The sequence below is a fragment of the Eucyclogobius newberryi genome, unplaced genomic scaffold (genome assembly GCF_026437365.1).
Source record: "Eucyclogobius newberryi isolate DKJ021-1_F unplaced genomic scaffold, fEucNew1.0.hap1 SCAF_9, whole genome shotgun sequence".
Taxonomy (NCBI): Eukaryota; Metazoa; Chordata; class Actinopteri; order Gobiiformes; family Gobiidae; genus Eucyclogobius; species Eucyclogobius newberryi.
Window position 1 is genome coordinate 21,034,351 of NW_027316532.1, and position 14,627 is coordinate 21,048,977.

Sequence of the window (14,627 nt, forward strand, 5' to 3'; positions counted from 1 at the left end):
TTTTGAGTCAACCTGTCACGATTGGCCGATTAACCGCCGCAGATCGATTCACCGTCACCATTTATTGAGGATTTCTGCCATTTTTGCCAACATTCTGAGACGTTTGGACATTTATGGCAGCACCTCCGGCGCTCTCCTGACGTCCCACAGTCACAGGCAGCGGTGAACATAGGGTCGTTCGGGGCGGTGAACATGGCCATGGTGAGCGGCGGCTGGGGAAACCCCAACGGCGACACGAACGGTCTCGGCGAGAAGTCGTACCTGCGGCGCGAGGACGAGGACGGCTCGCCGCGTGCCGGCAGCAGCGACGTGGACGTGGCGGACGAGGACAAGGCCTGCGTGGTGGACTGCGTGGTGTGCGGCGACAAGTCCAGCGGGAAGCACTACGGCGTGTTCACGTGCGAGGGCTGCAAGAGCTTCTTCAAGCGCAGCGTGCGAAGGAACCTCAACTACTCCTGCAGGTGAGCGAGGGGAACTGCAGCCTCGACGCGTTCGGAGTCACGAAAAAAAAAACTACCGTATTTTCCGGGCTATAAGTTTACCCTTTTTTCATACTTTTGGCGTGACTTATACTTATATTTATACTTATATTTGTACTCAGGAGCGACTTATATGTGATATTATTTGTTATTTTCACACTTGCAACCGCATTTCATACTCCAGTGCGACTTATATATGTTTTTTCTTCTCTATTGTGCATTTTTTGGCTGGTGCGACTTATACTCCGGAAAATACGGTAAACGAAAAGCAGCAATTATTCACTTTCGGTCACTTCCCAGTATCAGTGATGTCACGATACTGGGGACTGGGTTCGATACTCAATACCGATTCCAATACCACAATAATGATAAATAATACTTATTTTTAGACAAGTTGGTGTAATCGCCCTTTTTTTAACCGATAAACACAACACATAAGTACTTTCTTTATGTTATTCTTTTTTAGCATCAATACTTGTTCAAATGTATCAAAGTTTTGACTCTAGTTTTGGTCTGTGGCGAAAGTAACAAAGTACAAGGGCAAAAGTACTGTAGTTAATTAGGTATCTATGCTTAAAATGAAATAAAAATATGTATAAAAATAAATTTAAAAACGTAAAACATAAAAATTTTAAAATTAAATGACAATGGATACTTCTACTTGAGTACATCTGAGAGCAGGAGTCTGTACTTTCTACTCCACTACATTTCTGAGTTCAGACAGTAAAAAGCAGTTTTCATATGTTTTGGGCGGGTTTATGATGACGTTCTGCCATGAGGTTTTGAGTTCCAGACCGAGCTGAGATCAAACAAGAATATACACCAAAAAGTCACTAGAAAATGAAGAAATGTACTTTCTTTTGCCTTTAAAGTACATATTTAAACCTGGTACTTCAAAACTTTTACTTCAGTAGATTTTTGCACTACTTTTACTTTCACTTGAGTATTTGTTTAACTCTGTATCTGTACTTTTACTTAAGTAACCTGTAAACTGAGTACTTCCACATTGCTCCAAACAAATGCACTGAATGACACAGTTTAATGGTTAATTAGTGTCAATAACGAGTCGTATATGTTAATCATTCAACATTCGACTGCTGAAATGCTATTTTACTACAAAAACGTTTTAAAAATCCAATCTAGTGCGAATAAAATGTCCCCACAACCCAAAAATATACAGTTAATTTATTTAGTGAATGCATAAAACGAGTTATCGTGGCTTTAGGGGGGAAAACGTCGTAATTAGATGTAAACGACTCTCTATTTCTCATGGCTCTCGTCTGCTTTGCTCCACTTTCCCAAACGTCTGCTGCCGAGGAACACGTCTCCGGTGGAATAGTAATGACTCGCGTTTAATATTTGTCACTTTGCTCAAAACTCCTGGGTGTAAAAGGCAAAAGAGGAGCATTCAAACAGCAGAATACATCGTGAAACGCCGCATACTGTACTGCGCTCGCGTCTGCCCCCTTGTGACTGGATTATTACCGCCGACTCAACTTATGCCCTCAAAATGTGCCCGGTCTTCTTCACCTTTGACGCCGAGGGACAAAAAAGACGTCACGGAGTTGCGTTGGAGCCAGAGGGCGCGTGACGGGAAAGTTCAGGGACGTTTCAGCGATCGGTTCAAACGCCTCGGGTCGAACGGTCGGAGAAAACAATACGACTTTTGTCCTAAAACTACGTCCAAAACTGTGAGCCTTTTAAAATCCTTTACGCGCAATTGTTGTGCTCCCACGGTTCGTTTCCCTGACGACAAAACCCAAGTAATCGATGGAATTTGGTTAAACTGTCATGAAAAGTCAACAGCGGGAAGGCCAAACAGACGGAGCGAGGTTTGGTTTTTTGGCGTTGATCCTTCAAAGTAAAAGGAGAACGTGATATTTAACGTGAACAGAACACACGCCAAAACAAAAGACCGAACTTGGACTAGACTTGGACCAAACTGAGGACTTAAACCGGGATCGAACCGAGATCGAGCTGGGACCAGTGAAATGTGCCTCGATTGTAGCGCTAACTCCGGCCACAAAGGGTCAATGAAGGGAGAATGTTACTCGATTGCAACGAAATTTAAACTTGATATTAGCGTCACAATGCTAACATTTTTCCTCCGTTTTGAAACCACGATGAGAATTAAATGTGATATTCAACACAGACGTTTCTTCACCGTTTACTGTGTTATTATTGGACCAGATATAGACCAAAATCACTCTTAAACGTCACATTCTGTCCAATTCATCAGCGTTGTAGTCGACTGAACACGTTCTCCGAGGTAAAAGCTCTCAAACCTGTTAAATATCTCTATAATTTGAGTTTGTTCGGCGATTAAACGATCGATTGTGTCGAAATCGAGCGACGTTTTCATTCGTCGACTCTTAATTTAATAGAATTACGCAGTTTTAAAAAGGACGACAGCAGAAAGGAGAAGACACAAAGAGAGTTCACTGCCGTTTCTGGAGTGACTGATCCATTTAAACATCTTTTATGAGCAGTTTGTTGGTATGGTAACGATTTATATCAGAAGAAAGGTGCGGGAGGAGTTAGATGGAGTCGAGAGAGTAAATCATGAGTTTATTCTGCCAACAAATGTGCAGTTTTTATGTACTTTTCTTTTTTTTCCATTAATTCCCTTGAGCGAGTTCATATTTTATCATTGTGATGAGCTTTTAGAATATGAGAATATTTACAAATAATGCAAATTATGGACGAAGACAGGATAAAAATGTACTGTTTTTGAACATTTTGGTTCAATAACGCCGTTGTTTTTGTGTAAAAGTAAAAAATCTGATTAAACAATTCACAATTCACTCCCAAATCTCAACATAACTCACCTCAAGCTTTCTCATTTCTGCTGTTGGGAATAAAAATGCTTTCAAATATCACAAAATAATTTGTTGATTAACAAATGTCGGTCGACTAAGACATAATCCATCGTTAAATCGACTAATGCTAATGCTAAAGTTTTAATATTGTGTAGCATGTTTTTTGTCAGTTTACTCTCTCGACATACAGGCGTTTATATGGAAACATCGAAATTATCCAGTTTGCACCTAATTTGTTTTTATTCTTTCATTTAATCTACTTCATGCATAGACTTCTCAGTTTTGTCCAAAGTCACTTTTCGCCCTCAGAGACATAAAGATCAGCCCTTAAAGTAGCTCATACACACACCAAACTTTATATACTTTAACTGAACAAGGGTTTGACACAAAGTACCGAAGGATTTGTTGATACCTAATTCCAAACCTGATTTACTCAAGTTTTAAATCTAAAAAATGAAGCGAAATTCGAATTTTTAGGTATTTTTTTATTGTCAGATCTTGTTTCTTCAAAAGCTAAATAAGAAATACAAAATCCCCTCTACATTTTTTTGTATCTTATAAGTCGTTATCACACATAAAATGCCTTATTTCTAGATGAAAACGTGACATGATGAAAAGAGTGTAATAAGTTTTTTTCTTACATTTATGTGAGTAAACAACAGGAGAAGTTCCGAACTGATATCTTTAAATGTAATATTTTGTCCTATTCCTCTGCGTTGTCTGGCCTAACATAAAACATGAATATTTCACCTCGCTGTTCGTAAAAGGAGCTTTGTTATTTCAATGCAGTTCATTCTCTTCATCGAGTGGCACTTGAAGACTTATTTTTCATATCTCGCGCGTTGTTTTCTGCCTCTAAACTAAAACTAACGTGCTGTTTTGAAGTATTTTTCTGTACGAGACGTTATATTTTTCATTAATTCCCTTGAGATTGTTGATACTTTACCCTCTTGAAAAGCTTTTAGAGCGAGAAAATTACAAATAACCTAGATTATTGATGAAAATCTGGAAAAGTGCATTGTTTTTTTGACATTTCGAGTGAATAACGCCGCCGCTGTTGCATTTCGTTTGCGCTTCGGAGCCCGCGCGATCCAAAATCCCGATCTTTCCCTGCCATTTCTGCGGCGTTTTGAGACTTATTCCTCGTATTCTTCCGCAAGCTGGACGCACGGCAGGTTTTAGCCCTTTACGCTCGCGCCGCAAAACAAAACCTCGCCGCCGCCTCGTGAAGGTCAGCCACGTGATCGCAGCGGACAGAAGGTCAACGCCGCTATTATTCTCAACCCGTGGAACACGGCGAGTCGATCAGAGCGCTACCACGTCCACGACGGGCGACGTTATTACGGAGGGAAAACGGCGGACGGCGCTCACGTCTTCGGGACATCGAGGGCGAGAAAAGGTGAAGGTTTTCAAGAGAGCGGCAGTAAAAAAAAAAAAAAAAGGGAGGGGGCGCGTGTGCGACTGATGATTTACAAAGGTCGTGGTGGCCTCGTCCGCTCACAGGGGTCACGGGCGGTAAATCAAGGCGCGGCGACGTCAACGGCCATTTCCAAAGGCGGATTCTCGACAAAAGAGTGAAACGTGTGGAAAAAAACCAACACACGCCACAAAAACACGTCTTTGTTTTTCGAATCGTGCAGTTTTGACACAAAGCAAAGTCACATTTCTTCCTCCAAAGTCGGAATATTTAATCGGACGCGCTTTTTCTTTACAGTGACAGGAAACTACATAGTAACATTTCAGCTGTGGAGGTTTGAGTGACCGATATAAACGATTCCTGCGACACGTTCGGCGATTAATTGTGAAGAATCGACTCAAACTGAGCTGTAATTCTATGAAAATGCTGTGGAAACTGTGTAAATTTGAGGAAAAGTCCATAAACGTGCTCCCGCATCCTCAAACGGCTTCACTTCAGCTTCATCCGGTCAAACTTGAGTCAAAATCCTTTCATCGTGTGACGTTTGCGTTGTAAATTAACAGACCGATTAATCGAACGGCTCACGGCAAGACTAACCGAATAGTAAAACGATGGAGAGCTGCAGACTTATACATACAAACACCTTTTATTTATTACATTATTTGTACAACACGCTCTGGAAAACTGTATAATCTTAAGTAAATAAGTTCAAACGTGACATATATTATAATAGTATTTATCTCTACAATAGGATTTACCAATAGAACAAGCAAGTTTTGTTCTTATTTCAAGTGTAGTTGCATTTTAGTCTCAATTCAAGTGAGAAAACGCTTGTCTTTTTCTAATTTTAAGTAAAACAATGTACTTTATGCTTGTTCCATTGGCAAAATATACTCAAACCAAGATAAATTTGGATATTATTATTTATTTAAAGCACTTATTAACTAGTTATTTTATCTTATATGGTCATTTTTCTAGTGCGGTGATATTTTCTGGAACGGTGGATCATAATCAACAAATTTTGCACTGTCATTTTTCTGCAGCTTAAAGCATAATATGATTAAAACGCACTTACCGTGGCTGATGGCTGTGTTTTCATTTGCAGATCAAACCGAGAATGCCAAATAGACCAGCACCACCGCAACCAGTGCCAATACTGTCGACTGAAGAAGTGTTTCAGGGTCGGCATGCGCAAAGAAGGTGAGAATCAAAACACTTAGAACACAATTGTGCAGCTTTATCGAGTCAAAATGCACTTGACCAAACACCTGTGACGTCCTCCCTTCTTTATTACGAAAGGTTTTGTATTTATTCGTGTTTTGTCTTACAATATATTTCTATGTAGAAAAAGGAGGAGCACGTTTTCAATGTGGCGGGGCAGCTTATGTCAATTTAAACTCAATAAACTGCAGTGAAACAATAGGATTTTCCCGTTCTGTCGATCAACAAACAAAGAGAGACTGGACGAGCGACAGATGCCAAAACATTGCAGCCAAGAAAACCAAAACGACGCAAAAGTCTGGATTTATTAGCGAGAAAAAGATGTATAAATATGTTTTATCTGTAAATCTCACGTTTTTATAATGCATAATGACAAAGTGGGATGTTATCTAAATATTTTTTACAATAGTGAACTAATAACAGTATTTTATTATTGCAACAAATCATCTAAAAAGGGCAAAAACATCTATTTTAGAGGGAAATATATGCTTCTTATTTCCTTAATTGGAGATACAGACATGGAGTTGTGCTGTGGCGCCCTCTTGTGGTCAAATGCCTCGGCGAACCACGTGTTTTCCCACTTTTTAAAAAGGAAAACAACACTTGTTCGACAGTTTTAAACTTACACACATGACGCACGTCTAACTTTAACATTCAAATACATTTCAAACGCAATTTGTGATGATTTTATGTTAGAAAAGCTCACCTTGTCCGGGCTTTCCGACGCCACTTTTCTACTGCGAAAACGCTCGAACTTTTCAGCCAATCGCGGAAGACATTTGTGAAAGAGGGCGGGACAACACGTGTAATGACATCTGTTTTGACCAATCAGGGACGCGTTACTCAACTTCCTGTAAGTAAAAGTAATCGTTTAGTTTGTTTATTTTGATTTGTTTTGTTTGATAAGTGCAATTTAAGCAAAAATGGCAAAGTCGAAATGAAAAGCGTCAAGAAAATGTGTGTATTTTGTGTTATGTTTGTTTAAAAAGATGTTAAATTCACCTTAATCTAGACAGATTTTAATAATAATAATAATTAAATAGTAATAGCTACAAACTAAGTAATTCACCTCCATATAAATTACATACATTAGACTCGAACAAAACAGTACACACTTTTATACAGGCATAAAAGGAAATGCAGTATGGAAAAGTGTAAAATGTTACAGGTCAGATCTGTGGGGACATGACTGCTCAGTGTAAGAACGTTTTTGGTTAAAAGAGGCATTTTTGAGCAATAAAACACCTGTAATGGACTTATATAACTTATAAGAATCTAGAGCTGCAGATCGACGTGCGGGGCCAATGTTTTTGAAGAATTCCCCCAAAATATATGATTTGAAATGACTGCAAACTTAATTACCATCTATACAAAGGCACTGGTTTGGGTAATAAAAGCAAAATAAAGAAAATAACATGAATAGAAATGCATTTTAGACACCGATCAATCATGACTCATGGTTAAACCGTGACATTTTCTCTCTTCTAACACGATCCCTCCGTAGTTTGGCCTCCTTGTTTATTCCGTGTGTATGTTTGGGGCCCCGCGGGGCTCGTGTTTCAGGTGCTGTCAGCGATCCAGGCCCCAAACATGATGTGCAGCGCGGCGACAGTTTGCAGGGTTATATTGGGCTCCGGTTATTCAAGAGTGTTTCCACGGAACACGTGCACCGCCGCCTGCTGCTCGTTATGGGCTGTAGAAGGTCGAATAAGTGCCTCCAAAGACTCGTTATAGACTTTATTTTTATTATTGAAATGTTTTATTCTGCTCTCTGGTTATTGCAGATCGGGTTTTTATACACAGTTGTACATTTGGAAAAAGATTTGCTGGGATTATCGTGCGCTTTTGACTTATTGAGACAGAGGCATAAAGTCTTGTTTTAGTCTTGCTTTAGTCCTGGTTTTGTCCCTGGTTTTGTCCCTTGTTTAGTCCTGTTTTAGTCTTGCTTTAGTCCAGGTTTTGTCCTGTTTTAGTCCAGGTTTTGTCCTGTTTTAGTCCCTGTTTTGGTCTCGCTTTAGTCCAGGTTTTGTCCTGGTTTTGTCCAAGGTTTTGTCTTGGTTTAGTCCTGGTTTAGTGCCCTGTTTTGTCCCTGTTTTAGTCTTGTTTTAGTCCTAGTTTAGTCCAGGTTTGGTCTTGGTTTTGTCCTGGTTTAGTCAAGTTTTGGTCCTGGTTTTGTCCCTGGTTTAATCCAGGTTTGGTCCTGGTTTTGTCCTGGTTTGGTCTAGCTTGTCAATTTAAAAATGTTTTTAAACGTGTTTGTTTAGGTTTAAATATAATGTCACTTTATACTCTTGTTTGAAACATTTAGTTAGATTTTTTCATGACTGAATATGTGAAGACATAAGTTAAGAAGGCCATAATGTGAAACATTACAGGCAAAGCAAGAGCATCTCCAGCAATCTCCTGTGTCAGATTTAAGTCTATTTATTTATTTACCATATTTATTAATGCATTTATTTTTATTTTTTTATCTATCCATCCATCTATTTATGTATTTATTCATCATTTTCAGATTTTCGGCAGACAAACATTTACTCTTGGGGTTCTCAATAAATAAAACAAAAAATAAATGCAAATAATATATAAATAATAATAATATAATCAAACAAACATAACAATAATAATCATAAAAATATAGCCGCAAGCGGCAATGATCGGCCCTCGCCACGCCGCCGCCACGCCGCAAGAGGAGGGGGCGCTAACGCGCCCCAATTGTTCTTTTATTGCGCCTACTGCTGAATCTGTGACGCTGTCACATCTTCTCCCCTTTGTTTTACCATCAAAAAGCAATTTTATTTTGAATTCTTGGCACAATGTGCGGCTTTGCCGCACAGACACCGTGACTCTTTGAATAAAAATGTGGATCACTTTTGATGGTCCACCCCTGAAGATGAGTCTCACCAAATTTCAGGTTAATAGGGCTAACGCCCCAAGAAGAGTTTGTGAAAGTATAAAGTGTAAACATGTTCTGGCGATTTCCCCATTGGAATAACATGGAAGGTTTCGGTCATCGTTACGGCAACGCCATAACAATTATGACATGGCTCTCATTGACTTTTTTGATGGGGATGCTAAAATTGAGTTGTGTGTCAAATTTCATATAATTTCGCAAAACTAAACATTTAACCTCCATATAAAATCTGTAGGGGGCGCTGTGGCGCCAAATTAATTTATTTCACTTCAAGTGGGTTTAGGGCAAAGAGTTTAACAACTGATTCTAATTTGACGCAATTCGGACTTTATCTGCGCAAACGGCAGAAATTTTAAATATGGGAGATTTCTGAAATTCTAGACCGTGAGAGGTATCAATGTAATTTGGATAACTTTTGATGTCCCACTCCTCAGTAGCATTTTCACCAAATTTCAGCTTTTTAGGGCCAACGCCCTGGGAGGAGTTCGTAAAAGTACGACGTTTGGAAAAACTCCAAAATCATGTTTAGCCATTTTTGAAGCAATATGGCCGACATTTGGTTGGGCGGACGGCGTTGCCGTAATAATATTTTTTACTTCTCTTGTCACCATCTACCTCTGCGCCAAATTTCATGATTCTACGATCAGATTTTTTTTGGGTCATTTCCCATCTCTCAATGCATTTTTGGTACATTTGGGGGCGCTGACGCGCCAATTTTTTTTTATTTTAGAAAAGGGAAATAGCCAGAATGTAGAGAGGCACGATTTTTAGAGGTGTGAACATTTTTGTGACTTTTCGTCAATGTTCACTGGGTGAAAAATAGGGGGGTTGGTCCCGAGAAGAAGAAGAAGAAGAAGAAGAAGAAGAAGAAGAATATTCCGATGCGAAAACAATGTTTCCCATTTTTCAAATATCATAAACTATACATTTTCGGAAAGCGCTCGCGCTTTCCTACCTCATGGTGTGGGTCCCTGGTCACTGACGGGTACTTTCGTTAATTTTGAGTGGGCTCCGCCCACTTTGTGTTTTTGGCCCTCTATACAGTAATAATGTTCAATTTTTGCATTACATGCTTATATGCATGGAACATGCAAGAGATGGGGAACGTATTCGTGAGCTACTTAGGGCAAATGAGTGCTTTATATGGGGATGACGACCGCTTCGCGGTCGTCATCCCAATGTAAAGTGCTCGTTTAGTGCGCACTTTTGCACGGGCTTCGCCCGTTTACAACGGTAATGTTCCATTTTCCTACTATTAATTAGTATGCACGGGGCGTGCGTGAGTGAAGGAGTGCGTTAGTGAGTGTTTGGAAGTGGGCGAGCGCTTCGCGCTCGATTTCGTGCGCACTACGTGCGCACTTTCGCAGCCGTGCTTCGCACGGCCTTACGAGATTAATAGGCCTCTCGCCAGCTTGTGGCGCTCGGGCCTAATTAAATTCAAAGTAAAAAGAGCTTCATTAAGTATTGAACTATAAGACAAACAGATGTGGAGCGGCGTGCGACTAAAACAGACATTTAATCCTATTTTTAAAATGATTTATCCAGTTTTTGTTGCATGTTTCTGTTCTGCTGCTGTTGAATTTCCCCAGTGTGGAACAAATAAAGGTTTTCTTACAGTTTCTCCTCTTAAACCGCTGTAGGTGCACTAAAAGAATGATAAACTAAAAGAATGATAAACAGATTATTTTTTATTACCGTATTTTCTGGAGTATAAGTCGCACCAGCCAAAAAATGCATAATAGAGAAGAAAAAAACATAAATAAGTTGCACTGGAGTATGAAATGATGTTGCAAGTGTGAAAATAACAAATAATATCACATTTAAGTCGCTCCGGAGTATAAGTATAAGTATATAAGTATAAATATAAGTATAAGTCGCACCCCGGCCAAAACTGCACAAACTGAGTATATTCTTGAAGTATTTAGGCTACTGCGTGTGTGTTGTCCTTGAACCAAAGCGTGCGGGTCATAACAAGGGTCTGTGTTCCGAGGTAAAGGTCATGTTCCCTTTGGTCGACATGTGACGCGATTCTCACGACGTTTGCATCAAAACGCGGGCGACGTTCCACCGTTTCATCGTGAGCTTTTCTGTCGTTCTTTGACTGGTTTTTGTCCATTTGCAGCCGTGTTTTCAGCTCAATCTTTACTCGAAAATGAGTCTTTCTCTGTCACGATACGGAAACATCAAACGCCATTTTCGATATAAATATAAAAGGCACGATACGAACAAAAACCCTCTTTTCTTTACACAATAGACTGTAATTCAAAACACAAAATAGCAGAACTTTCTTTTTGTTATAATGTGGTCGTATATTAGTTCTGATGAAGCTTAACATCGTTCTAAAACTGTTTTAACTGTTTTATTTTATTGTTACAAGTTTGTATTTGTATCTCTCGACCAAGAATTTAAATGTAATCGTTAAAGTCAAACTCAATAATATGTTTTTATACAATAGAATGTATTTTTAAACACAAAATTATGTTTTTCAAAATAACGCTTTTTAATGTTTCCATTGTTCAAAACTGTTCAGGAAATGTTTATGTGATTTATTTATCGATTTATTTTCAGTATTGATGAATTTTTATGCTATTTTTGACTCTAATGCAAAAAAAAATGGGATTCACAATTTCTTCCCACAGAAAATATGCAGTTCTACTAAAGATTTACTCAAAGTAGTAAATGTTCTGTATTTATTATAAACCATAATAACATTTGATCACATTTATCACATTCTGATGCAACATGAAAATAAACTTAAAGGAGACGTATTATGCTTTTTCCAGGTGCTTAATTTTGAACTAAAGTAGATCATAAGTAGATCATTATTCAACCACAATATTGATCTGAAACTGTTGTTGTGTTTCCTATTGAACGAACGCAGGCCACGCCCCCTAAAACGACAGGTGGCGGATCGTCATTTACATGTTTTTATTATTTGAAAAGTCGCGACAGGACATTTTAGAACTCTACATGTGTCACTCAGAGTCTGAATTTAATCTTCAACCAATCGACTGAGTACAGGGATGTGGGCGGAGATAGGGGGTAGGTGAAAACAGCTGCAGGACAAACTTAAGTCATAATACACCTGCTAGTGAGACAATGATGATAAGGTTTATTAAAGTTTTAGAACTCGACATGCGTCACTAAGAGTCTGAATTTAACTCTTCAACCAATCGACTGAGTCTAGGGATGTGGGCGGAGATAGGGGGTAGGTGAAAACGTCATAATACACCTGTGAGTGAAACAATGATGATAAGGTTTATTAAAGTTAAACACTAACACACGTGCGTTCTCGTGCCCGCAGCGGTCCAGCGAGGTCGCGTGCCGCCCTCTCACGCCGTCATCAGCCCCGGCTCTCTGGGGGCCGGAGTCGGGGGCCCCGGCGGAGGACACGTGGGGCCCGACTACTTCAACGGTCAGCCGGTGTCGGAGCTCATCTCGCAGCTCCTCCGCGCCGAGCCGTACCCCAGCGGCCGGTTCAGCGCCCCGTACGGGCAGGCGCAGATGCAGGGGTCCGGGGGGGGCTCGGTCATGGGCATCGACAGCATCTGTGAGCTGGCGGCGCGGCTCCTGTTCAGCACCATCGAGTGGGTCCGGAACATCCCGTACTTCCCCGAGCTCCCGGTGTCCGAGCAGGTGAGATGGTACTTCACATCGGCAAAGTAACAAAGTACTAAAGTACAAGGGTCTCCTGTTTTTATTAAGTCGCAGTTTGTGGAGACAATTTGAAGAATAAAACTTTTAAATGACAAACAGCCAAGTGAAAAGGTGCATTTACCGCCACCTATTGTAGTTGTACGTCTTCAAAGTATGTGTTTTACGCTATACCGTTTAAAAAAAAAAAAAAAAAGGAGAGAGAGCTGAGTTCTATAACTGAATCCCTCTGTGATGTCATCAATGTGCGACCTCTTGACCGCGACTGTTGAAAACACAGAGACAGTTTACACTTTTCTTACAGTTTAAACGATCATTCGACAGGTGTTATATGGTTTTATTGTTTGTCAAATCATAACTATTGTGTCATTTATGTGGATTCTGGCTCTTGTTTACAGTCTGGTTACACTACTATGGCTGCTAGGTAACAGTTGTGGGATTACCTCTATGTAGTACAAAGTACAAAAATAAACTTTACAAAAATGGTCAAAGTGGGCACAAATGGGCAAAATGTTTAGTAAAATCGGAAATATTTTATCAAAAAAAAAAGTTAAATCTGAAATATAATAGTGTGTACCGTATTTTCCGGACTATAAGTCGCACCAGCCAAAAAATACATAATAGAGAAGAAAAAAACATATTTAAGTCGCACTGTGTGAAATCCGGTTGCAAGTGTGAAAATAACAAATTATATCACTTATAAGTCGCTCCCGAGTATAAGTATAAGTATATAAGTATAAATATAAATATAAGTTGCACCCCGGCCAAAACTATGAAAAAAGTGCAACTTATAGTTTGGAAAATACGGTAAATGTGTGTCTAACCTGTCATATAGACTTTAATTAAAGGAGCACTGTGTAAATAATGAAGATGCTTTGCCCAGAAGTTTCCACAGAACCCGCTTGAAGTCACAAATATTCTGTGGAAACTTCTCTGGAAACGTTTTTTGTAAGCAACAAAAACACCTTTAACCGAGTGCATTTCCCCTCCGCCCGTCCCGCAGGTGGCGCTGCTGCGGCTGAGCTGGAGTGAGCTGTTCATCCTCAACGCAGCCCAGTCGGCGCTGCCCCTGCACATGGCGCCCCTGCTGGCGGCGGCGGGCTTCCACTCGTCGCCCATGTCGGCCGAGCGCGTGGTCTCCTTCATGGACCAGGTGCGCGTCTTCCAGGACCAGGTGGACAAGCTGAACCGGCTGCAGGTGGACACGGCCGAGTACAGCTGCCTCAAGGCCATCGCCCTCTTCTCGCCCGGTGTGTGTTTACCGTAAACTCGCCGTGTTTGTGTGCGTGTGCCGCGGAGGATGAACCGCCGGAGGGGGAGGAGTTTAGGCGGGGTCAGGGCCTCGGGGCCCTGAATCATTATTGGTTATTACATCATTTGGTTTTGAATTGATTCATCTTAAATTAACTTAATTAAATCCCATTTTCATCTTTAAAGCAAGTTGGCTTTTCTTACCTACAGCAGCTGGCATGTTGTTGTTTGAAAGCAGTAGAAACATTTAGTGAGATGTTCAGAACCGCTAAACCAGCTGTCATTTTATGTGTTTGTTATATTGCACTGGTTTGTTTTAACGGCAATTATTTCAAGTTTATATTTATATACTTATAAGTACACTTATACTTATACTCCGGAGCAACCTATATGTAATATTACTTGTTATTTTCACTCTTGCAACTGCATTTCATACTCCAGTGCGACTTATATATGTTTTTTTTCTTCATTATTATGAATTTTTTGGCTGGTGCGACCTATACTCCGGAAAATACTGTACTGAGGACGTGTACTGCAGTAAAAGCGCAGTTTGTAAATTGTACACAAAACAACAGTGTAGACAAAGACAACTAAAACTGTACTTCTCCATGGAAAGTTTTATGTCTTATTGTGGGATGTTTTAGCCAAATGAACCACATTTCCATGGAAATGAGCAGAACGAGGCTCCTCCAGGTCAAGCATGGTTTGTGTTTGTGGAGAGGTGCGCGTGAAAATACGACCAGGTTGCATTTTAGATCAGTTTTTTATACAATTTAACACTTTTTTAGCAACATTTTAAATATCTAAATCTTAACTGCATTTTGGTTCAATGAGTTGTCCGACCTGTAGGGGGCGCTTCAAAGATGAATATATTG

At 40.0% G+C, this 14,627-nt stretch overlaps 1 protein-coding gene across 1 annotated transcript in view; it reads left to right on the forward strand.

The window, feature by feature from the left end:
• Positions 1-125: 125 nt before the first annotated feature.
• The window catches only part of LOC140354011 (nuclear receptor subfamily 2 group F member 6-like), a 15,247-nt gene continuing 745 nt past the window's right edge, over positions 126-14,627 (forward strand). The window contains exons 1-4 of the mRNA XM_072438824.1: positions 126-461; positions 5,821-5,915; positions 12,152-12,483; positions 13,505-13,751. Coding sequence (XP_072294925.1) covers positions 193-461; positions 5,821-5,915; positions 12,152-12,483; positions 13,505-13,751 — 943 coding nt within the window. The 5' untranslated portion in view covers positions 126-192. The remainder of the gene's footprint in view (positions 462-5,820; positions 5,916-12,151; positions 12,484-13,504; positions 13,752-14,627) is intronic.